Source organism: Haliotis rufescens, unplaced genomic scaffold (assembly GCF_023055435.1).
Source record: "Haliotis rufescens isolate VD_foot unplaced genomic scaffold, xgHalRufe1.0.p SCAF_31, whole genome shotgun sequence".
Classification (NCBI taxonomy): Eukaryota; Metazoa; Mollusca; class Gastropoda; order Lepetellida; family Haliotidae; genus Haliotis; species Haliotis rufescens.
Genome location: NW_025964013.1, coordinates 6,153,934 through 6,178,238, shown reverse-complemented (window position 1 = coordinate 6,178,238; position 24,305 = coordinate 6,153,934). Strand labels below are relative to the sequence as shown.

General features: G+C 45.9%; 1 protein-coding gene across 1 annotated transcript in view; it reads left to right on the top strand.

Annotated features, from left to right (window-relative positions):
• Window positions 1-800: 800 nt before the first annotated feature.
• LOC124114743 (unconventional myosin-Ib-like) overlaps window positions 801-24,305 on the top strand; it is a 43,884-nt gene continuing 20,379 nt past the window's right edge. The window contains exons 1-21 of the mRNA XM_048380504.1: window positions 801-2,251; window positions 4,260-4,354; window positions 6,364-6,468; window positions 7,312-7,358; window positions 8,420-8,483; window positions 9,374-9,387; window positions 11,328-11,412; window positions 11,541-11,647; window positions 13,223-13,370; window positions 14,012-14,130; window positions 14,513-14,599; window positions 16,438-16,503; window positions 16,819-16,923; window positions 17,974-18,036; window positions 19,085-19,279; window positions 19,630-19,744; window positions 20,068-20,123; window positions 21,451-21,516; window positions 21,983-22,050; window positions 22,961-23,177; window positions 23,911-24,060. Of these exons, the coding sequence (XP_048236461.1) occupies window positions 801-2,251; window positions 4,260-4,354; window positions 6,364-6,468; window positions 7,312-7,358; window positions 8,420-8,483; window positions 9,374-9,387; window positions 11,328-11,412; window positions 11,541-11,647; window positions 13,223-13,370; window positions 14,012-14,130; window positions 14,513-14,599; window positions 16,438-16,503; window positions 16,819-16,923; window positions 17,974-18,036; window positions 19,085-19,279; window positions 19,630-19,744; window positions 20,068-20,123; window positions 21,451-21,516; window positions 21,983-22,050; window positions 22,961-23,177; window positions 23,911-24,060 (3,423 nt within the window). The remainder of the gene's footprint in view (window positions 2,252-4,259; window positions 4,355-6,363; window positions 6,469-7,311; window positions 7,359-8,419; window positions 8,484-9,373; window positions 9,388-11,327; window positions 11,413-11,540; window positions 11,648-13,222; window positions 13,371-14,011; window positions 14,131-14,512; window positions 14,600-16,437; window positions 16,504-16,818; window positions 16,924-17,973; window positions 18,037-19,084; window positions 19,280-19,629; window positions 19,745-20,067; window positions 20,124-21,450; window positions 21,517-21,982; window positions 22,051-22,960; window positions 23,178-23,910; window positions 24,061-24,305) is intronic.

Here is a 24,305-nt window from a genome sequence, read left to right as displayed (position 1 = left end):
AGCAGGTCAGGGTGGTGGAGGGAGGGAGGGAGGGTCAGTGATGGACAGAGGCAGGTCAGGGTGGTGGAGGGAGGGAGGGGCAATGATGGATAGAGGCAGGTCAGGGTGGTGGATAGTGGCAGGTCAGGGTAGGGGCAGTGATGAGCTGGGGTGGGAGAAGTTGGGTTGGGAGAGTGAGGGGGGAGAGAGTTTACGAAAATGGAAGGGGGGGGGGGGGGTGAGTTGGATTGGAGATGGATGGAGGGACAAGTGCCACGTCTTTTAATAGGAAAATACATGCTATTAAGTGTTGTTTTGTTGGGATCATACTACCAAGCAGTAGCACTGTATCAGTCAGGCACTCAGGTTAACTAGACAGCCAGGCCGGGGAGCCAGGACAGTGTGTAGTAAGTTGGATGGATAGAGTTTCTGTTGAGGCAGGGTGTTCATGCTGTAGCAAGCAGTGCCCGGAGGTATGCCACCTTATCTAGAGGAATCCAAGTCAAGCCATTAATAGCCATTTATAGCCCTGTGGGTATATTTAGCAGATAATTGTTTATGGGTTAAAGGGAATGAAGGCGGTATATAATCCTGAGCCCAACAGCAGTGCCCTTCTACCCTGATGTAGAACTAAGTGTCTGTCCTGTCAGCCCTGATATAGAACTAAGCATCCGCCCTGTCAGCCCTGATGTAGAACTAAGTGTCTGTCCTGACAGCCCTGTCGTAGAACTAAGCGTCTGCCCTTCTACCCTGATGTAGAACTAAGTATCTGCCCTATCAGCCCTGATATGGAACTAAGTATTTGCCCTGTAAGCCCTAATATGGAACTAAGTATCTGCCCTGACAGCCCTGATGTGGAACTAAGTATCTGCCCTGTCAGCCCTGATGTAGAACTATGTACCTGCCCTGACAGCCCTGATGTAGAACTAAGTATCTGCCCTGTCAGCCCTGATGTAGAACTAAGTATCTGCCCTATCAGCCCTGATATGGAACTAAGTATTTGCCCTGTAAGCCCTAATATGGAACTAAGTATCTGCCCTGACAGCCCTGATGTGGAACTAAGTATCTGCCCTGACAGCCCTGATGTGGAACTAAGTACCTGCCCTGACAGACCTGATGTAGAACTAAGTACCTGCCCTGACAGCCCTGATGTAGAACTAAGTATCTGCCCTATCAGCCCTGATATGGAACTAAGTATTTGCCCTGTAAGCCCTAATATGGAACTAAGTATCTGCCCTGACAGCCCTGATGTGGAACTAAGTATCTGCCCTGTCAGCCCTGATGTAGAACTATGTACCTGCCCTGACAGCCCTGATGTAGAACTAAGTATCTGCCCTGTCAGCCCTGATGTAGAACTAAGTATCTGCCCTATCAGCCCTGATATGGAACTAAGTATTTGCCCTGTAAGCCCTAATATGGAACTAAGTATCTGCCCTGACAGCCCTGATGTGGAACTAAGTATCTGCCCTGACAGCCCTGATGTGGAACTAAGTACCTGCCCTGACAGACCTGATGTAGAACTAAGTACCTGCCCTGACAGCCCTGATGTAGAACTAAGTATCTGCCCTATCAGCCCTGATATGGAACTAAGTATTTGCCCTGTAAGCCCTAATATGGAACTAAGTATCTGCCCTGACAGCCCTGATGTGGAACTAAGTATCTGCCCTGTCAGCCCTGATGTAGAACTATGTACCTGCCCTGACAGCCCTGATGTAGAACTAAGTATCTGCCCTGTCAGCCCTGATGTAGAACTAAGTATCTGCCCTATCAGCCCTGATGTGGAACTAAGTATTTGCCCTGTAAGCCCTAATATGGAACTAAGTATCTGCCCTGACAGCCCTGATGTGGAACTAAGTATCTGCCCTGACAGCCCTGATGTGGAACTAAGTACCTGCCCTGACAGACCTGATGTAGAACTAAGTACCTGCCCTGACAGCCCTGATGTGGAACTAAGTACCTGCCCTGACAGACCTGATGTAGAACTAAGTACCTGCCCTGACAGCCCTGATGTAGAACTAAGTATCTGCCCTGTCAGCCCTGATGTAGAACTAAGTACCTGCCCTGACAGACCTGATGTAGAACTAAGTATCTGCCCTGTCAGCCCTGATGTAGAACTAAGTATCTGCCCTGACAGACCTGATGTAGAACTAAGTATCTGCCCTGACAGCCCTGATGCAGAACTAAGTATCTGCCCTGACAGCCCTGATGCAGAACTATGTACCTGCCCTGACAGCCCTGAAGTGGAACTAAATATCTGCCCTTCTACCCTGATGTGGAACTAAGTGTCTGTCCTGACAGACCTGATGTGGAACTAAATATCTGCCCTGTCAGCCCTGATGTAGAACTAAGTATCTGCCCTTCTACCCGGATGTAGAACTAAGTATCTTCCCTGACAGCCCTGATGTGGAACTAAGTACCTGCCCTGACAGACCTGATGTGGAACTAAGTACCTGCCCTTCTACCCTGATGTAGAACTAAGTATCTGCCCTGACAGCCCTGATGTGGAACTAAGTACCTGCCCTGACAGACCTGATGTGGAACTAAGTACCTGCCCTGTCAGCCCTGATGTAGAACTAAGTATCTGCCCTGACAGCCCTGATGTGGAACTAAGTACCTGCCCTGACAGCCCTGATGTAGAACTATGTACCTGCCCTGACAGCCCTGAAGTGGAACTAAGTATCTGCCCTTCTACCCTGATGTAGAACTAAGTGTCTGTCCTGACAGCCCTGATGTGGAACTAAGTGTCTGTCCTGACAGCCCTGATGTGGAACTAAGTATCTGCCCTGTCAGCCCTGATGTGGAACTAAGTATCTGCTCTGTCAGCCCTGATGTAGAACTAAGTATCTGTCCTGACAGCCCTGATGTCGAACTAAGCGTCTGCCCTTCTACCCTGGTGTAGAACTATGTACCTGCCCTGACAGCCCTGAAGTGGAACTAAGTATCTGCCCTTCTACCCTGATGTGGAACTAAGTGTCTGTCCTGACAGCCCTGAAGTGGAACTAAGTATCTGCCCTTCTACCCTGATGTGGAACTAAGTGTCTGTCCTGACAGCCCTGAAGTGGAACTAAGTATCTGCCCTTCTACCCTGATGTAGAACTAAGTATCTGTCCTGACAGCCCTGATGTCGAACTAAGCGTCTGCCCTTCTACCCTGGTGTAGAACTATGTACCTGCCCTGACAGCCCTGAAGTGGAACTAAGTATCTGCCCTTCTACCCTGATGTGGAACTAAGTGTCTGTCCTGACAGCCCTGGTGTAGAACTAAGTGTCTGTCCTGTCAGCCCTGATGTGGAACTAAGCGTCTGCCCTTCTACCATGATGTGGAACTCGTGTTTGGTCTACCTCCCATGTATTTGACTGGTTTCTGCCACACCTACCATTTGGTGTCACTTAATTGTTTCACCTTTCATTTATTCACATAACCATTAAAAAAGATAATCATCCATTAGAGAATATATTACCCACAATATAAAATGTTTTCGTCTGTTCCCAATTTGTATGCCAACTGGATGTAATATTTTGCGTTCAGTAAAAGCCTGATATACACACCTTGTATGTATGCTAATATAACCGGTCCCTGTATTCACACACTTATACCATAGATACAAGGATATGTAACCCATCCCTGTGATCATCCCTCATGTAGATATTGTTTGATCTCACCCAAGCGATATCTCCTGTGGGATCCAGTTTGAGATGAGTTTGGGATGATTAATAACCAGTCCATGTATGTACATGCCTATACCATGGATACAAGGATATATAACCCATCTCTGTATGCACATGCCTATACCATGGATACAAGGATATATAACCCATCTCTGTATGCACATGCCTATACCATGGATACTAGGATATATAACCCATCTCTGTATGCACATGCCTATACCATGGATACAAGGATATATAACCCATCTCTGTATGCACATGCCTATACCATGGATACAATGATATATAACCCATCTCTGTATGCACATGCCTATACCATGGATACAAGGATATATAACCCATCTCTGTATGCACATGCCTATACCATGGATACAAGGATATATAACCCATCTCTGTATGCACACGCATATACCATGGATACAAGGATATATAACCCATCCCTGTATGCACATGCATATACCATGGATACAAGGATATATAACCCATCCCTGTATACAAGGATATATAACCCATCCCTGTATGCACACACTTATACCATGGATACAAGGATATATGCACACCGTGATGATTCCTTTGTCAGAGTTGTTTTTAGATTTATCTATTGTTTCCCCAGATATGCCATTGCTGATGACGCCTACCGGTCGATGCGGGACAGAAACCTGGACCAGTGTATCATCATCTCCGGGGAGAGCGGCTCCGGCAAAACTGGTGGGTAGACATCTTAGAGGGAGGAGTGGGTAGACATCTTAGAGAGATGAGAGGGTAGACATCGTATAGTGATGAGTGGGTAGACATCATAGAGAGATGAGAGGGTAGACATCGTTGAGAGATGAGAGGGTAGACATCATAGAGGGACGAGAGGGTAGACATCATTGAGAGATGAGTTGGGAGACATCGTAGAGAGATGAGAGGGTAGACATCGTTGAGAGATGAGTGGGTAGACATCTTAGAGGGAGGAGTGGGTAGACATCGTTGAGAGATGAGTTGGGAGACATCATAGAAGGAGGAGTGGGTAGACATCGTTGAGAGATGAGTTGGGAGACATCGTAGAGAGATGAGTGGGTAGACATCATACAGAGATGAGAGGGTAGACATCATAGAGAGATGAGAGGGTAGACATCATAGAGGGATGAGAGGGTAGACATCATAGAGAGATGAGAGGGTAGACATCATACAGAGATGAGAGGGTAGACATCATAGAGAGATGAGAGGGTAGACATCATAGAGGGATTAGAGGGTAGACATCGTAGAGAGATGAGAGGGTAGACATCGTAGAGAGATGAGAGGGTAGACATCATAGAGAGATGAGAGGGTAGACATCATAGAGGGATGAGAGGGTAGACATCATAGAGGGATTAGAGGGTAGACATCGTAGAGAGATGAGAGGGTAGACATCGTAGAGAGATGAGAGGGTAGACATCATAGAGAGATGAGAGGGTAGACATCATAGAGAGATGAGAGGGTAGACATCATAGAGGGATGAGAGGGTAGACATCGTAGAGAGATGAGAGGGTAGACATCTTAGAGGGATGAGAGGGTAGACATCATAGAGAGATGAGTGGGTAGACATCGTTGAGAGATGAGTGGGTAGACATCTTTGAGGGAGGAGTGGGTAGACATCGTTGAGAGATGAGTTGGGAGACATCATAGAGGGACGAGAGGGTAGACATAGTTGAGAGATGAGTTGAGAGACATCGTAGAGAGATGAGAGGGTAGACATCGTTGAGAGATGAGTGGGTAGACATCTTAGAGGGAGGAGTGGGTAGACATCGTTGAGAGATGAGTTGGGAGACATTGTAGAGAGATGAGTGGGTAGACATCATACAGAGATGAGAGGGTAGACATCATAGAGAGATGAGAGGGTAGACATCATAGAGGGATGAGAGGGTAGACATCATAGAGAGATGAGAGGGTAGACATCATACAGAGATGAAAGGGTAGACATCATACAGAGATGAGAGGGTAGACATCATAGAGGGATGAGAGGGTAGACATCATAGAGGGATGAGAGGGTAGACATAGAGAGATGAGAGGGTAGACATCATAGAGAGATGAGGGGGTAGACATCTTAGAGGGATGAGAGGGTAGACATCATAGAGAGGTGAGAGGGTAGACATCATAGAGGGATGAGAGGGTAGACATCGTTGAGAGATGAGAGGGTAGACATCATAGAGAGATGAGTGGGTAGACATCGTTGAGAGATGAGTGGGTAGACATATTTGAGGGATGAGTTGGGAGATATTATAGAGGGGAGAACAAGTGGATAGATATTACAGTAAACTTTGTTTTAATGAACATGCTTATAACAGTGATCTGTTGCGATCACATGACTTGATCTATAATGTCTGATAGTGGAAATGGTTATAACCAACTATGGTTATAACAAACCAAAATTAGTTGTCCCTTTAAGTTCATTATAACCATAGTTTACCATATAAAGGGACGAGTGGTTAGACATCATAGAGGGATATGAGGGGTAGACACAGTTGAGAAATGAGTGGGTAGATACAGTGGAGGAAAGAGTGAGTAGACATTATAGTGGGTAGACACTGTAGAGTTAAAACAGTTGCACAGTGCTATCGATGCCCCCTTTATAATGACCAGATGATGACCAAAAATGGTACAGTGATAGTATAGTGATGTTATTATGCAATGTGTATTTTGGCTGTGTGTGTACTGAACATGTGACTAATGAATCGATGTATGTGGTGTTGCAGAGGCCAGCAAGGTGATCATGCAGTATGTTGCGGAGGTGTCTGGGAAGGGACAGGACATTGACCGAGTCAAGGAACAGCTGCTGCAGTCAAACCCAGTCCTTGAAGGTAAGCAGAGGTAGGCTTGTCCTGTCCTTGAAGGTAAGCAGAGGTAGGCTTGTCCTGTCCTTGAAGGTAAGCAGAGGTAGGCTTGTCCTGTCCTTGAAGGTAAGCAGAGGTAGGCTTGTCCTGTCTTTAAAGGTAAGCAGAGGCATACTTGTCCTGTCTTTAAAGGTAAGCAGAGGTAGGCTTGTCCTGTCCTTGAAGGTAAGCAGAGGTAGGCTTGTCCTGTCCTTGAAGGTAAGCAGAGGTAGGCTTGTCCTGTCCTTGAAGGTAAGCAGAGGAAGACTTGTCCTGTCCTTGAAGGTAAGCAGAAGTAGGCTTGTCCTGTCCTTGAAGGTAAGCAGAGGTAGGCTTGTCCTGTCCTTGAAGGTAAGCAGAAGCATACTTGTCCTGTCTTTAAAGGTAAGAAGAGGAAGACTTGTCTTGTCCTTGAAGGTAAGCAGAGGTAGAATTGTCCTGTCCTTGAAGGTAAGCAGAGGAAGACTTGTCCTGTCCTTGAAGGTAAGCAGAGGAAGACTTGTCCTGTCCTTGAAGGTAAGCAGAGGTGGGCTTGTCCTGTCCTTGAAGGTTATAACTGATATTTCCACTTTTAGACATATTAATGATGAATACTCCCTTTAATGAAATAACATCATACTTGTTAGCAACAGTCAATTATCTTCTTCATATTTGTTCTGATAATATTATGTATGTTAATTACTCTATTAATGCCATCTTTTGTCTAGTATATGCTTTAAGAATTGTAGCAATCAAACTTACATGTATCAAAGTTTATTCTCGATATTTGTACAATCTGTCAGCCGAAGAGTAAAAGTATTCCGAAGTACATTTTCCACATTTGACTTTCAGCTTTTGGTAACGCCAAGACTACCAGGAATGACAACTCCTCCAGATTTGTAAGTACACAGGAAGGGTCAGGGCATTATATTGTTCCATTTACACTGACAGTATGCCTCAGTGTCAAGCTCCGCAAAGTATGTACTTATCAAGGGAAGTAACTCATGGAGAGAGAACAGTGAAGATGTAACATTGTGCCCTGTTTGCCATTACTCTTGTCAGCAATTTGACATTGTGACGAAGTCCACATAGCCAATCATCTGATAGAACTACAGATTTCTTGTGTGTTACAGTAATAACAGGCAGATGTGCACGTGATCTCCACGGAAGATTGACACTGTCATTCTTCCAATATATCATTAATCTGTGTATTAATACAGCTTCTCATTGATCAGTTACCTCTGACGATATACCAGGACATGATGATCACCATTAACTCACTCACTCTCCGTGGTCTCATGGTGGAGCTTCTGCCAGGAGAGCGGAAGGTCCGGGGTTCGAACATTCTTGTTTTAATGTTAAATCCTATTTCTCCTCACCACTCGGAGAGTATGGTTGTATGACAACTAATACAGACACCCTCAGGGATTCCCCAGTACCCCAAGCTAGTTGTTGCAAGTGATGGGGTGGGAGTGTGATGTGGCTGTTTCTGTCATCATGCCCTGCTGGACCCATGAAAATCTGGGAAGAGAATAGGTCTTCAGCAACCCATGCTTGCTGTAACTGGTGACTATGCTTCTCATAAGAGGCGACTTACAGGATTGGGTGGTCAGGCTTGCTGACTTTATTGATACATGTCATCGTATCCCAATTGCGTAGATCGATGCTCATGATGTCAATCACAGGATTGTCTGGTTGAGACTCGATTCTTTACAGACCGCCGTCATATAGCTGGCATATTGCTGAGTGCAGTGTTTAACAATAATCAAATAAACAAACAAACAAGCAAATTGTGCCCTTATGGTGGGGGTCATGACTTATGATTGCAGTCACTTTCAGACTCCAATAGTTACAGGTTTCTGTGACATAGCTGGAATAGTGCTGACAGCAGAATTGTATGTACCTTACCTGTCAGCTGATTGCCACACCCCCATGATGGAGGTTTGTTTGTGTTTGCCAGGGGAAGTACATGGACATAGAGTTTGACTTTAAGGGGGACCCCATCGGTGGAGTCATAACAAACTGTAAGTACATATGCACTTAGAGTCAGTGTCTTCAGGGCATTATGCAGTGATATTGATGTGCTGAGATATGATTGACTAATTGGTGTAATATATAGAGATTATTATACTTGCCTGTGTGTCATACTGATTTTATAAACAGAAAAATTGCAATCTTGAAGTATCAAAAGTAGGTGAAATGACATGATGTAGGGCTGGGACAAGTCCAAATGTACAACACGGGTACCAACCCCTCTATTACCAGACCCAACCCGGGTACACACTGTAGGTCTCCAGACATGGGTACAAAATGTTCGATAGCTCTGGCAAAACAATCTGGTGATGCATACACTGAAGTTGACTTAAGTTATATCTTTATTCAACCATATGAAAAGTTAGAAGGTATGGGTGCGTAGTCAGAAAGAAATGCTAACATTAGTGACTTGTAGTGTAATCATAGAGTGCTAGATGGTTTTTGTCATTAAACAATATACCACGTGACTAACCATGGGTCCGGGTAGTCCTGCAGGTACTCAGGTCCTACCCAGTACCCACCCGACCAGGGTACCCGAGTTACCCATCCCAGCCCTAACATGATGTGATTAGATCAACTACACATGAGTAGTTCCACGTGGGGAATCTGTGTTAGAATTGGTCCCCAGCAAGAACTGCTTGTTGTACAAGGCGACTCAGTAGATCAGGCTCGCTGACTTAGTTTATAGTGCATCATCATGCCCTGACTGTGGATTGCTGCTCATAATGTCACTGACAGGTTTGTCTAGTCCAGACTTGATTTACAGGCCGCTGTTACATAGCTGTAACACTAGGTGAAGTACTGGAATCTGATACTGATGTTGACCTCGCCTAATGCACTGTTGGACTTTTCTTTGTTTCATGACCTTGGAACACAACAGACTTGCTTGAAAAGGTAAGTTAAAGCCACTTGAGAGACACTGCAATAGCAGGTGCTTGCTAGATGTCTCGTTAATGCACCAGTTGGTGCACTATGGTGCTTGCTAGATGTCTCGTTAATGCACCAGTTGATACTATAGGTTTTACTTCAGGTGTGTGCTACATGTCTCGTTAATGCAAAAGTTGGTGCACTATGGTGCTTGCTGGATGTCTCGTTAATGCACCAGTTGGTGCACTATGGTGCTTGCTAGATGTCTCGTTAATGCACCAGTTGATACTATAGGTTTTACTTCAGGTGCTTGCTAGATGTCTCGTTAATGCACCAGTTGGTGCACTATGGTGCTTGCTAGATGTCTCGTTAATGCACCAGTTGATACTATAGGTTTTACTTCAGGTGCTTGCTAGATGTCTCGTTAATGCACCAGTTGATACTATAGGTTTTACTTCAGGTGCTTGCTAGATGTCTCGTTAATGCACCAGTTGATACTATAGGTTTTACTTCAGGTGCTTGCTAGATGTCTCGTTAATGCACCAGTTGATACTATAGGTTTTACTTCAGGTGCTTGCTAGATGTCTCGTTAATGCACCAGTTGGTGCACTATGGTGCTTGCTAGATGTCTCGTTAATGCACCAGTTGATACTATAGGTTTTACTTCAGGTGCTTGCTAGATGTCTCGTTAATGCACCAGTTGACATATAGGTTTTACTTCAGGTGCTTGCTAGATGTCTCGTTAATGCACCAGTTGATACTATAGGTTTTACTTCAGGTGTGTGCTAGATGTCTCGTTAATGCAAAAGTTGGTGCACTATGGTGCTTGCTAGATGTCTCGTTAATGCACCAGTTGATACTATAGGTTTTACTTCAGGTGCTTGCTAGATGTCTCGTTAATGCACCAGTTGATACTATAGGTTTTACTTCAGGTGCTTGCTAGATGTCTCGTTAATGCACCAGTTGATACTATAGGTTTTACTTCAGGTGCTTGCTAGATGTCTCTTTAATGCATCAGTTGGTACTATAGGTTTCACTATGATGCTTGCTAGATGTCTCTTTAATGCATCAGTTGGTACTATAGGTTTCGCTATGGTGCTTGCTAGATGTCTCTTTAATGCATCAGTTGGTACTATAGGTTTCACTATGATGCTTGCTAGATGTCTCTTTAATGCATCAGTTGGTACTTTAGGTTTCACTATGGTGCTTGCTAGATGTCTCTTTAATGCATCAGTTGGTACTATAGGTTTCACTATTGTGCTTGCTAGATGTCTCTTTAATGCATCAGTTGGTACTATAGGTTTCACTATGGTGCTTGCTAGATGTCTCTTTAATGCATCAGTTGGTACTATAGGTTTCACTATGGTGCTTGCTAGATGTCTCTTTAATGCATCAGTTGGCACTATAGGTTTCACTATGGTGCTTGCTAGATGTCTCTTTAATGCACCAGTTGGCACTATAGGTTTAACTTCAGATGCTTCCCGGGGGCACGGGTGGCCCAGTCGTCTAAGGCGCCGCGATTCGCTGTGCAGAGTTGCGTACCTTAGGCACGCCAGAAACCTATGATTGTGGGTTCGAATCCAGGTTCGCCCCGATTATGTTTCTAGGTTTGTCAGCACCATACCCGTGCTCGTGGGTTTCACCGAAGTGGTAAACGTCTGAGACCTGCATCACCTTGGGCTTTCCTCCCACATTAAGCTGACACGCCGTGATATGACTGGAATACTGTTAAAAGCAGCGTTAAACCCAACTCACTCACTCAGATGCTTCCCTTATATATTTTCACTCACAAGTAATACTGTAAAGAAATATCTTTAATATGATAAGGCATTTGTTTGTATGATGGATGACTTGAACTATGACTTGATGTGTATTCAGCCATTAAGCAGCTCCTTGTTGGAACAGATTTATTTGTTGGAACCCTCAATGGTTTGAACAGTGTGTAACTGTTCTCATGATGTTTTCAGTCGAGAGTGGCCGCCCAAGGACCAGGGGAGCGCAGTTTCCACATCTTCTACCAGCTGCTGAGTGGAGCAGAACCCGCACTGCTAGGTAAATCAATCTCTTACGTTATTTTGACAACAATCTTGACTCCCTCAGGCCTTTTTGGTGTATAACTTGTGTATGACATTTACTAGTGTCCATGTCCACCCACATTGACCATGTATTTCCTGTTTCAGAGAGCTTGAAGCTGACAAGTGACCACAACAGCTATGAGTTTCTCAACAAGAGCGGATGTTTTAACGTCCCTGCAATAAATGACAGTGAGAACTTCCATTCAATCAGGGTATGTCTATCTGTTTCAACTGATTTGACCAGTCAACAGTAGAGCAGAGCAGTATCCCACCCTTGTGTCCATCCCCCAGTATCCCACACTTGTGTCCAAGGTCCATCCCCCAGTACCTCGTGCTTGTGTCCATCCCCCAGTACCCCACGCTTGTGTCCAAGGTCCATCCCCCAGTACCTCGTGCTTGTGTCAATCCCCCAGTACCCCATGCTTGTGTCCAAGGTCCATCCCCCAGTACCTCGTGCTTGTGTCCATCCCCCAGTACCTCCTGCTTGTGTCCATCCCCCAGTACCCCACGCTTGTGCCCAAGGTCCATCCCCCAGTACCCCACGCTTGTGTCCAAGGTCCATCCCCCAGTACCTCATGCTTGTGTCCAAGGTCCATCCCCCAGTACCTCATGCTTGTGTCCAAGGTCTCTCTGCCAGTACCTCATGCTTGTGTCCAAGGTCTCTCTGCCAGTACCTCATGCTTGTGTCCAAGGTCCATCCCCCAGTACCTCACGCTTGTGTCCAAGGCCTATCCCCCAGTACCTCATGCTTGCGTCCAAGGTCCATCCCCCAGTACCTCATGCTTGTGTCCAAGGTCTCTCTGCCAGTACCCCACGCTTGTGTCCAAGGTCCATCCCCCAGTACCCCATGCTTGTGTCCAAGGCCTATCACCCAGTACCTCATGCTTGTGTCCAAGGTCCATCCCCCAGTACCTCACGCTTGTGTCCAAGGCCTATCCCCCAGTACCTCATGCTTGCGTCCAAGGTCCATCCCCCAGTACCTCATGCTTGTGTCCAAGGTCTCTCTGCCAGTACCCCACGCTTGTGTCCAAGGTCCATCCCCCAGTACCCCATGCTTGTGTCCAAGGCCTATCACCCAGTACCTCATGCTTGTGTCCAAGGTCCATCCCCCAGTACCTCATGCTTGTGTCCAAGGTCTCTCTGCCAGTACCCCACGCTTGTGTCCAAGGTCCATCCCCCAGTACCCCATGCTTGTGTCCAAGGCCTATCACCCAGTACCTCATGCTTGTGTCCAAGGTCCATCCCCAAGTACCTCATACTTGTGTCCAAGGTCCATCCCCCAGTAACCCACGCTTGTGTCCAAGGTCCATCCCCCAGTACCTCATGCATGTGTCAAAGGTCCATCCCCCAGTACCTCAAGCTTGTGTCCAAGGTCTCTCTGCCACAACCTCATGCTTGTGTCCAAGGCCCATCCCCCAGTACCTCATGCTTGTGTCCATCCCCCAGTACCTCATGCTTGTGTCCATCCCCCAGTACCTCATGCTTGTGTCCAAGGCCCATCCCCCAGTACCTCATGCTTGTGTCCAAGGCCTATCCCCCAGTACCTCATGCTTGTGTCCATCCCCCAGTACCTCTTGCTTGTGTCCAAGGCCCATCCCCCAGTACCTCATGCTTGTGTCCAAGGTCCATCCCCCAGTACCTCTTGCTTGTGTCCAAGGTCCATCCCCCAGTACCTCATGCTTGTGTCCAAGGCCTGTTCTTGACTCAGTAGACTCTTCTTGATACAATTTGCCAGTAAACTGCTGTTGTGTTTGTTGAGATGTCACGCTGACTGTTGATGTCCACAGAATGGGATGAAGGTAATCGGCTTCCAGGAGAAGGAAGTGATGGGTGTGCTGCAGCTGGTGGCCACAATCCTCAAGCTGGGGAACATCACCTTCCACCACAAGGGCAACGACGACGGCACCGACGGATGCGATATTGGCAGCACACAAGGTTTGTAAATGTTGGATGTGGATGGGCCGGATGTGACACAATGCCCTGTGCCAGATGTGACACAATGCCCTGGGTCAGATGTGACACAATACCCTGTTCCGAATGTGACACAATGCCCTAGGCCGGATGTGACATAATACCCTGGACAGAATGTGACACAATGCTCTGTGCCGGATGTGACACAATGCCCTGGCATATACACTGCAAGTGTCAGCTTTCTGAGAGTAATAGTTAATAGGGCAGTTTGATTCACTGTGCTTTGCCCATTTTTTGTTCAGGTCTTGAAATTGTAATGAGTGCCATTTGTGAGACATTGTCTCCATGTAATTTGGCTTTTAACTTTTAGATTATCCAACATTAGAAACTTCAAGGTGTGTCTGAATGATTCATGATCAACTCAAGCTATGACTGTCCGATTTTCCTCAGCCCGGGGTGCCATTGTACAAAATTACCTTAGTGCTATGACTGTAGCAAGTCTATGTTAAGGTATGGGAGTTACGATCACCTGATGGTGCTGAGATTGCTCTGTACAAGGGCACCTGGTCCTTATTGTTAGCATATATGTAGATCCCGGCAATATCACTGTTATCCCCCAGCAACGTGAATGCTCTGTGTTATATCCCTGTCTTGTCTGTCAACAGAGGTGTCCGAAGTGTGTGAACTGCTGGAGTGCTCTGCCCAGACCTTATCAGCAGCCCTGACTCAGCGTACAGTGGAAGTTCGTGGAGACAAAGTCAAAACTGATCTCAACACAGGGGACGTAAGCATTGTGCCAATCACATGTCATTGCTGCATGTGGGAGTTCCTGTTGTCGAAGTGTCATGTTAAATTTATGCTAATATTGCTACATCATTGACAACAGGCGACATTCCACAGGTTCTACGGTTGTGTATTTTATTTACATTTAAATGACAATTGGTGACTGGTTTGATTGCCCAGGGGAAGAGTCATGAAGGAAATCGGGATGGTAGGACAGGCTACTTGTATGGACCCCATAGGGTTTCCATGAGTGAATAGGTCCCCAGTATTGCATCTCGTTTGTACAATGTTTCACTTTGTTGCTGATGCTGTAAACCAGTGGTCCAGTTAGATTATTATATTGCAGACTATGGTTGTTAAACCATGTTGTGTTGCTGTTGCAGGCATTCTACGCCCGAGATGCCCTGTGCAAGGCTCTGTACAGTAGGATGTTTAGCTGGCTGGTCCAGAGGATCAACGACAGTATCAAGGTGATGTACCCACAAGCAGGGGTCCGGAAAATTTAAAATCCCAATCGGACATTTGCATTTAGGCCACGCCCCCTTTAAATAGCGTATTTTAGTACGACTTTTCACACACATTACAAGTTTACGTATTCATAATATGATGAATTATGAATTGTTTCAATTTAAATTGTTTAATTCACCGGACAATTAATAACAAATAATATCATTTTAGATTTACATGGAAAACATACGTTTGTTTCTGTTATAATAACGATCTGTTAACGTAGTGAACGGTCTAATTAATATTCATGAGTTATATTCATGAGTCTGCTGAAGTGTACGCGTTGTAACATTTGGATCGAGACTATTATCCCATATTTGGTTATCACGTGACCTCACGGGAATTTTTTTTTTTTTAAACTAAAGATTTTTTTAAAAACAAGACAGATAATTTAATCACAAATACTAAAATATCGTTGATAGCAATAGTTATTTGAATACTTTGTTCATCTGTACTTATTTATTGACCATAAAAAAATTGGATATCGATCGTCCGAGAAAGCAAAATGGCGGTCAATCAAGATTCAATATATGACTAGCTCTTGAAAACAATAAAATCTGCAAATCCTCATTGTATGTCAACCAAGTGAAAGTCCTTAGCCACGACTTACAAAATGATCGTCCAGACTTTGAGGGTTTGGCAGATCCGCTCGACTGATCTGCATCGGTCGACTGGCTGTCGTCACGCTTTCGCTTCTTGTCTGAGGTTACGTATCGTAGCATTGTGAGGATAATGAGGTACATCGATGATGCAAGGTATTAATGTACAGTTGTAAACACCTTTCACTCAAATTAACAAGATGTTCTCAGTAATTAATCCTCCATTAATCAGTGTCAACTCAGTTTATTGCCTATTACAGTGATTGACCGATTGGACTATCATGTAGGTACGATGTATTTACAGCAATCAAAACAAACAAAGCTTGTCAGTGTAGTTAATCTTCATTGTGTTGCAACTGCAGACAGAAGCTGCTCAGTCCTAACTGTTGATCATGTCCGGTCAAAATTTAAGAATGTCCGGACAATACTTTTTAAAATGTCCGGTAAGCAATATTTTAAAACGGACATTTGAGATTCCCAATCGGACATCCGGCGCATATGACGGTTTCCGGACCCCTGCCCACAAGCATTATGCAATTTTAAAAAAGTCATTTTAGAGGATTATTTAGCGGAGATAAGTATATTATCAAAAGGAGGTTATCCTGTTATAGTCATGTCAAGTAATAGTTGACAGCTGTGTCTTTGTCTCAGTGGTGGCCTAACTGAAGGTGATGATGGTGAAGGTGGTAGTGATGGGGATGGTGACGATGATGGTGATGTTGATGGTGATGGTGATAGTGAAGGTAATGGTGATGGTTACGATGGCGAGGGTGACGGTCGGGGAGGAGTGTGATGGTGAAGGTCATGGTGACGATCTGGATGAGGGGGAAGGTGACGGTGCTGATGGTGGTGGGGAGGGTGGGGGTAGGGTGATGATGAAGGTGACGGTGATGGTGGGGGTTACAGTGATGATGGTGAAGGTGACAGTGATGGTGGGGGGTACGGTGATGATGGTGAGGGTGATGGTGGGGGGTAGGGTGATGATGGTGAGGGTGATGGTGGGGGGTACGGTGATGATGGTGAGGGTGATGGTGGGGGGTACGGTGATGATGGTGAGGGTGATGGTGGGGGGTAGGGTGATGATGGTGAAGGTGAGGGTGATGCTGGGGGGAGGGTGACGGTGAGGGTGATGGTACATCTGGCACTGCTTCTTCACTGCTTGTGCTCTCCACTTGGTTAACGGACTGATGTTGTATGTACAGGTGAAGAAGAAAGTGAAGACCAAGGTGATGGGAGTGCTGGATATCTACGGCTTCGAGGTCTTCCAGGTGAGATGAGAGACTTGTGTGGGAGTGCGTGGTAGTTTTGAGTGTGAGATGTTTCCGTTAAGATCAAAAGTTTCAAGGAATTCCAAGGCAGATAATAGAATCTGTTAGAGGGGTGGGGGTGATGTCTATCGTTTCAAAGTGTCACAGGTGAGATCAATATTCCTTTGTGGTGGTGAGAGTTTGGTTGACCAATAATTTGAAAATGTTTAGAGATTGTTTACAGGGTTGTTCATCATATGTTCTATTTAGCAGACCACTGTTATGTAACATCAATATTTCTGACCTTCACATCAAGCTTTGTCTGTTTGTTCCCAGCACAACAGCTTTGAGCAGTTCATCATCAACTACTGCAACGAGAAACTGCAGCAGATCTTTATAGAGCTGACCCTCAAGGAGGAGCAGGAAGAGTACATCAAGGAGGTAGGGTTATCTCCCCTGTGTGAAGGCTACTGCTCTCACTGTGGAGTGAATGTAAGACGGTTGGGATGAGTGAGATCTGTCTCACTTTCAGCAGTATTCAGATATATTAGTGCTGGTAGCCTATTGATAGCCCAGTCACTTGTCACACCGTTGGCCCAAATTCGTTCCCCACTTGGGTAAAAAAGCCATGGGTGCCCCAATCTTCTAAGGTGCCGTGATTCACTGTGCAGAGTTGCATCCCTTGGTCACGCCAGAAACCGATGTTTGTGGGTTCGAATCCCGGTCGCCACTATTATGTTTCTAGATTTGTCAGCACCATACCTCTGGTCATGGGTTTCACCGAAGTGGTAAATGTCTGAGACCTACATCACTTTCCTCCATGATATAACTGGAATACTGATAAAAGCGGCGTTTCACTCTTTCACTCTTTCACTCACTCACTCACTCACTCACTCACTCACTCACTCACTCACTCACTCACTCACTCACTCACTCACTCACTCACTCACTCACTCACTCACTCACCACATGGGTACAATGCGTGAAGCTCAATACTGTAGTGCCCAACGTTTTATTGCTGGAATATTGCTAAAAGCGTCTTAGAGCCATTCACACATACTATATCACAGCATGTCAGCTTAGTGTTAGAGGAAAGCCTAATGTGACACAAGTTGTTGACATTTACCACTAAGGTGAAACCCACAAGGTCACAGAGCATGTGAGTGAGTGGGATTTAACATCACTTTATCATGGCTCATCAGCTGAAGGTGTGAGAAAATCCAAGTCTGGTGGTTCCCCCTTTCATGAAACATGACTATAGTACTGACGCCGAATGAAAACGCCGAATCTGTGATTTGAGACCACAATCAAGGATCCTGGCCTGTCTAAAGGACACAACTCTGTGGAACTAGTTTCTGTGCCTTTGATGACATGGCCGTCTGTGCCCCCAGACCATGTTGGAGTAGTTTTGATGTCCACTGAAAGGTCTTGCTGCATGTGTTTCTGTGTCTGTATGACCATCTGTAACTGGCCAGTTCCTGTTCATTGCAGGGTATTGAATGGATCAATGTTGACTACTTCAACAACGCTGTTATCTGTGACCTTATTGAGAAGGTGGGTACAACATTAATTTATCTGATCCATCCAAATGATATTCTATCCTCCTCACACCACCAATTTCATCAACTTTCCACCACACCTGCAGTAGTTGCATCCACTTTCCCCCACCCCTGCAGTAGTTCCATCCACTTTCCACCACCCCTGCAGTAGTTCCATCCACTTTCAAGCACCCCTGCAGTAGTTCCATCCACTTTCCCACACCCCTGCAGTAATTCCATCCACTTTCCCACACCCCTGCAGTAGTTCCATCCACTTTCCACCACACCTGCAGTAGTTCCATCCACTTTCCACCACCCCTGCAGCAGTTCCATCCACTCTCCACACCCCTGCAGTAGTTCCATCCACTTTCCACCACCCCTGCAGTAATTCCATCCACTTTCCACCACCCCTGAAACAGTTCCATCCACTTTCCACCACCTCTGCAGAAATTCCATCCACTCTCCACACCCCTGCAGTAGTTCCATCCACTTTCCACCACACCTGCAGTAGTTCCATCCACTTTCCCACACCCCCGCAGTAGTTCCATCCACTTTCCACCACCCCTGCAGTAGTTCCATCCACTTTCCACCACCCCTGCAGTCATTCCATCCACTTTCCCACACCCCTGCAGTAGTTCCATCCACTTTCCACCACCTCTGCAGTAGTTCCATCCACTCTCCACACCCCTGCAGTAGTTCCATCCACTTTCCACACCCCTGCAGTAGTTCCATCCACTTTCCACCACCCCTGCAGTAGTTCCAACCACTTTCCCACACCCCTGCAGTAGTTCCATCCACTTTCCCACACCCCTGCAGAAATTCCATCCACTTTCCACCACACCTGCAGTAGTTCTATCCACTCTCCACACCCCCTGCAGTAATTCCATCCTCTTTCCCCCACCCCTGCAACAATTCCATCCACTTTCCACCACCTCTGCAGAAATTCCATCCACTTTCCACCACCCCTGCAACAATTCCATCCACTTTCTACAATCTCTGCAGCAACTGCCACCACACTCTTACTGTCCTGTTCCGTACGTAAACATGTCCTCTGCATGTTGCAGAACAACATTGGCATCCTTGCCCTCCTGGACGAGGAGTGCCTGCGACCAGGAACTGTGTCTGACAAGACTTTCCTGCAGAAGCTGGACTCTCGCTGTTCCGAACACCTCCACTACGAGAGCCGCAACTGCAAGAAGACCCAGTCTGACAAGTCCCTGCCCCATGATGCCTTCAGACTTAAGCACTACGCTGGGAATGTAGGTTCACTCTCTCGTTCACAGTTTTGTTATAATCAGGAGTTATTTACCCTGAGGTAATTGTTTATTTGTTTAATTTAAGTGTTTAATTGTGTCAGTCATCCTCAGCCCATGGGAGCCCGGGTTTAGACACCCAGGAACCATTTCTTGTCCTAAGAGGCAAATCAATGCATGAGGTGGTCAGCACCCGGCGACTTGGTTCACATGTCACTGTATCCTGGGGGGAACGGCGGGGTAGCCTAGTGGTTAAAGTGTTTGAATTTCATGCAATGATACGTTTTGGCTTGAATATATCTACATCAGCGTAACACAATACTAACTCTCTCTCATCTGCGTGCCCCACCGGTCAGGTTGTGTACAAAGTAGAAGGCTTCTTGGACAAGAACAACGACTTGCTGTTCCGTGACCTGTCTCAGTCCATGTACTCCTGCTCGAACTTGCTCCTGAAGACACTCTTCCCTGAAGGTCAGTCCCCTGGTGTCAGTAGTGACAGGATCACATCGCTTTTGTCAGCAATCTTGTAATCTAGAAAACATTATGAATACATTGCTGACTTAGCAGACTTTGGGCAAGAGCCATGCTTGACAGGTGCATCTAGCGTGAGACACTCGTGGTCTCAAGGAATGCCTATCAAGCTGTGCTCACAAGAAGTTAAGGGTCATCCATTATTCATGATCACACGACTGAAATAATTTGGAAAAATAAATGCCAGTTTGAATATTTCAAAGAAGACTACTTACAAGTACATGACAGAGTAAGCATGTGTTGTATGTGTTGCCTGTCTCCAGGAAATCCTTCCCAGAAGTCCCTGAAGCGGCCGGCTACTGCAGGATCACAGTTCAAGGTAGATAACTCCAATATGTAATGACAGGAACAAGAAAGCTATTCCTCTTGAATGTCACGTGATATATTGTTCGATGACAATAACAATACAATGCCCAAGTTACACTACAAGTCCCTAAAGTTCACATAACTTTCTGCATGCATTCCTTCTGCCTTTTATATGTTTGAGCAGAGATACAGCTTCAATCAAATTCAATGTACACATGATCAAATCAGTAGGGTCAGGTAATAGGGGATTGGGTACCCGAGTAGGGTCAGGTAATGGGGGTCGGATACCCTGGTAGGGTCAGATAATGGGGGTCGGATACCCCAGTAGTGTCAGGTAATAGGGGTCGGATACCCAGGTAGGGTCAGGTAATAGGGGGTTGGATACCCAGGTAGGGTCAGGTAATAGGGGGTCGGGTACCCAGGAAGGGTCAGGTAATAGGGGGTCGGGTACCCGGGTAGGGTCAGGTAATGGGGGTCAGATACCCAGGTAGGGTCAGGTAATAGGGGGTTGGATACCCGGGAAGGTACAGGTAATGGGGGTCGGATACCCAGGTAGGGTCAGGTAATAGGGGGTCGGATACCCAGGTAGGGTCAGATAATAGAGGGTCGGATACCCCAGTAGGGTCAGGTAATAGGGGGTCTTTACCCAGGTAGGGTCAGGTAATAGGGGGTCTAGTACCCAGGTAGGGTCAGGTAATAGGGGGGTCGGGTAGCCAGGTAGGGTCGGGTACCAAGGGAGGGTCAGGTAATTGGGTACCCGGGTGGGATCAGGTAATAGGGGGTCAGGTACCCAGGTAGGGTTGCGTACCAAGGTCAGGTCAGGTAATAGGGGGTCGGGTACCCAGGTCGGGTCAGGTAATATGGGGTAGGGTCAGGTAATATGGGGTAGGGTCAGGTAATAGGGGGTAGGGTCGGGTACCCAGGTAGGGTCAGATAATAGGGGGTAGGGTCGGCTACCCAGGTAGGGTCAGGTAATAGGGGGTTGGGTACCCGGGTAGGGTCAGGTAATAGGGGGTCGGCTACCCAGGTTGTAAATTTGGACTCGTCCCAGCTCTAAGATCCATTTCATAAATCTGTCCAGTGTCTTCAACTCCCTGTTACTCATGTCTTCCACCAGAGCTATAGCCTTAGAGGTTAAAGCGTTTGCTTGTCACACCGAAGACCTGCGTTCGATTCCTGACATGGGTACAATGTGTGAAGCCCATTTCTGGTGTCCCCTGCTGTGATATTGCTGGAATATTGCTAAAAGCTACTCACTCCCAGATAAACCTTCCTGGGATGGTGGTGTAACAGCCCTCCCTACATGCCAGGCATGTCCTACAGTGATGTTTCTGTTGTAGATATCGGTGACGGAGCTGATGAAGAACCTGCTGTCCAAGAACCCCAACTACATCCGCTGTGTGAAGGTAGGACTTGGTCACCCACCACCTCTTCACCTGGGTGGGGGGCGGTGGGGTAGCCTAGTGGTTAAAGCGTTCCCTCGTCACGCCGAAGGTCCGGGTTCAATTCCCAAAATGGGTACAATATTGAAGCCCATTTTTGGTGTCCCCAGCTGTGACAGTAATGGAATATTGCTAAAAGCAGCTTAAAACCTTACTTTCTCACTCACTCACTCACTCAAAACCTTTGTATTCCTCCATTTTAAGATGGTAACATATGTTCTGCATCACTGAAGGATGAACATTGTACGATGTTTGTATGATTGTATGAAGGTCATTGCAAACCTGGACTTTTAAATATTTTTGCAAGATACAGTAAACTACATTTATTACAAACACGCTTATAATGAACTATGGTTTTAACAAACAGAAATTAGTGGTCCCTTTGAGTTTGTTATGCCCGTAGTTTACTGTATTTTCATACCACTTGCAGCCCAATGATGACAAGAAGGCCGGGGCATTTGATCTGTCCATCGTGAGACACCAGGTTCGATATCTCGGGTACGTAGCCACACAGCCTATGTTGCCTACACAGCGTGAACATTCAACTCAGGGCTCTAACAATGTAAAGACATGGTACAAGTGCTTCAGTGTTGTGATGTTGTCGATGTAGGGCTGTGATGTTGTCGATGTAGGGTTGTGATGTTGTCGATGTAGGGTTGTGATGTTGTCGATGTAGGGTTGTGATGTTGTCGATGTAGGGTTGTAATGTTGTCGATGTAGGGTTGTGATGTTGTCGATGTAGGGTTGTGATGTTGTCGATGTAGGGCTGTGATGTTGTCGATGTAGGGTTGTGATGTTGTCGATGTAGGGTTGTAATGTTGTCGATGTAGGGTTGTGATGTTGTCGATGTAGGGTTGTGATGTTGTCGATGTAGGGCTGTGATGTTGTCGATGTAGGGCTGTGATGTTGTCGATGTAGGGTTGTGATGTTGTCGATGTAGGGTTGTGATGTTGTCGATGTAGGGTTGTGATGTTGTCGATGTAGGGTTGTGATGTTGTCGATGTAGGGTTGTGATGTTGTCGATGTAGGGTTGTGATGTTGTCGATGTAGGGTAAGTTCAGTGTGACACAATGTATTTTAGAACTGACTTCAATACCTGTTGTCTTTTTGAAGGTATTTAGGTGAAAACAGGTGTGCACCTTGTGTAAATTCACAAGATGTTAATACGGGATATATTCAATGCTCAATGTTCAATGTACTATGGGGAATCATTGTAATACATGATGGTGTTGTGTGTATGAAAGTTGTGTCAAGGAAAGAATTGAAAGAATGTTTTTCAGAATTTATGATCACTCGTGAAAAGCTGCCTGCATTTTACTCCAGATCATGTATTTAGTAGACACATTGTGTTTGAAATGGGAACCTCCACAGACATGTGACAGCAGCCATGTTGGTCTGTGTTGTACAGGTTGATGGAGAACGTGAGAGTGCGGCGGGCAGGGTACGCGTTTCGCCAAAACTATGATGCATTCCTGTACCGCTACAAGATGCTGGCCTCTGAGACGTGGCCGCGCTGGGCGGGGCTGAACAGCAAGGGGGTGGAGACCATCCTCCAGACCCAGGGCATCCAGGGCGAGGAATACGCCGTCGGCAAGACCAAGATCTTCATCAGGAACCCCAAAACTGTGAGTCATTGATTGCTTAATTGTGTATAATTACCAGGCAGTGTTTGAAATTGATTGCTTAACTGTGTATAATTACCAGGCAGTGTTTGAAATTGATTGCTTAACTGTGTATAATTACCTGGCAGTGTTTGAAATTGATTGCCTAACTGTGTATAATTACCAGGCAGTGTTTGAAATTGATTGCTTAACTGTGTATAATTACCTGGCAGTGTTTGAAATTGAGTGCTTAACTGTGTATAATTACCAGGCAGTGTTTGAAATTGATTGCTTAACTGTGTATAATTACCTGGCAGTGTTCGAAGTGAGGAACACAAGCTTGTAAAGTTCCGTACATACCTCTATTAACTCATTATGAAAATGTATTTCATAAGAGCACTTGAGAGTAAATTTTGAACACTAAGAGTAAGTCTTGATAATGGAAGTAAGTGATGTCACATCATGTTCTATGATAGTTTTACAAGATGCCAACTGGTCATTTAAGTGGATTTTATGAAAACTAATAATAGATTTCCATTCTGAAAATGATAAGATATTGTAAGACTGTGACCTTCAACTTCTCACAGGCCACTCAAAGATCAATACAGAGTCCTACGCTCCTATACGTTTGGTAGTGTCGTTGCATGGGTTTGTACATTCCGTGTCAACTGACTCCTGAGTGTAGCATGAAGTAAAGTTGTGTGTAGGGAGCAGTAACAAGGACAAGTAAGGTTTACATGGTGCATGATGTTCTCAGCTGTTCGACATGGAGGAGTGCCGTCGGGAGAGGATGCACTACCTGGCCACTCTGATACAGAAGATATGGAAGGGATGGCGTCAGAAGGTGCTGTACCGACGCATGAAGCGCAGTCAGATTGTCCTGTCTGCCAACTGGAGGGCATTCTGGGTATGTGTGCAACTGTATCTACCCCGTGGATACCCATAGGTCGATGTTAACCCTTCTTCATTTCACCTGGTTGATTGTGTGGCTGGTTGATTGTGTGGCTGGTTGATTGTGTGGCTGGTTGATTGTGTGCCTGGTTGATTGTGTGCCTAGTTGAGTGTGTGGCTGGTTGATTGTGTGGCTGGTTGAGTGTGAGGCTGGTTGATTGTGTGGCTGGTTGAGTGTGAGGCTGGTTGATTGTGTGGCTA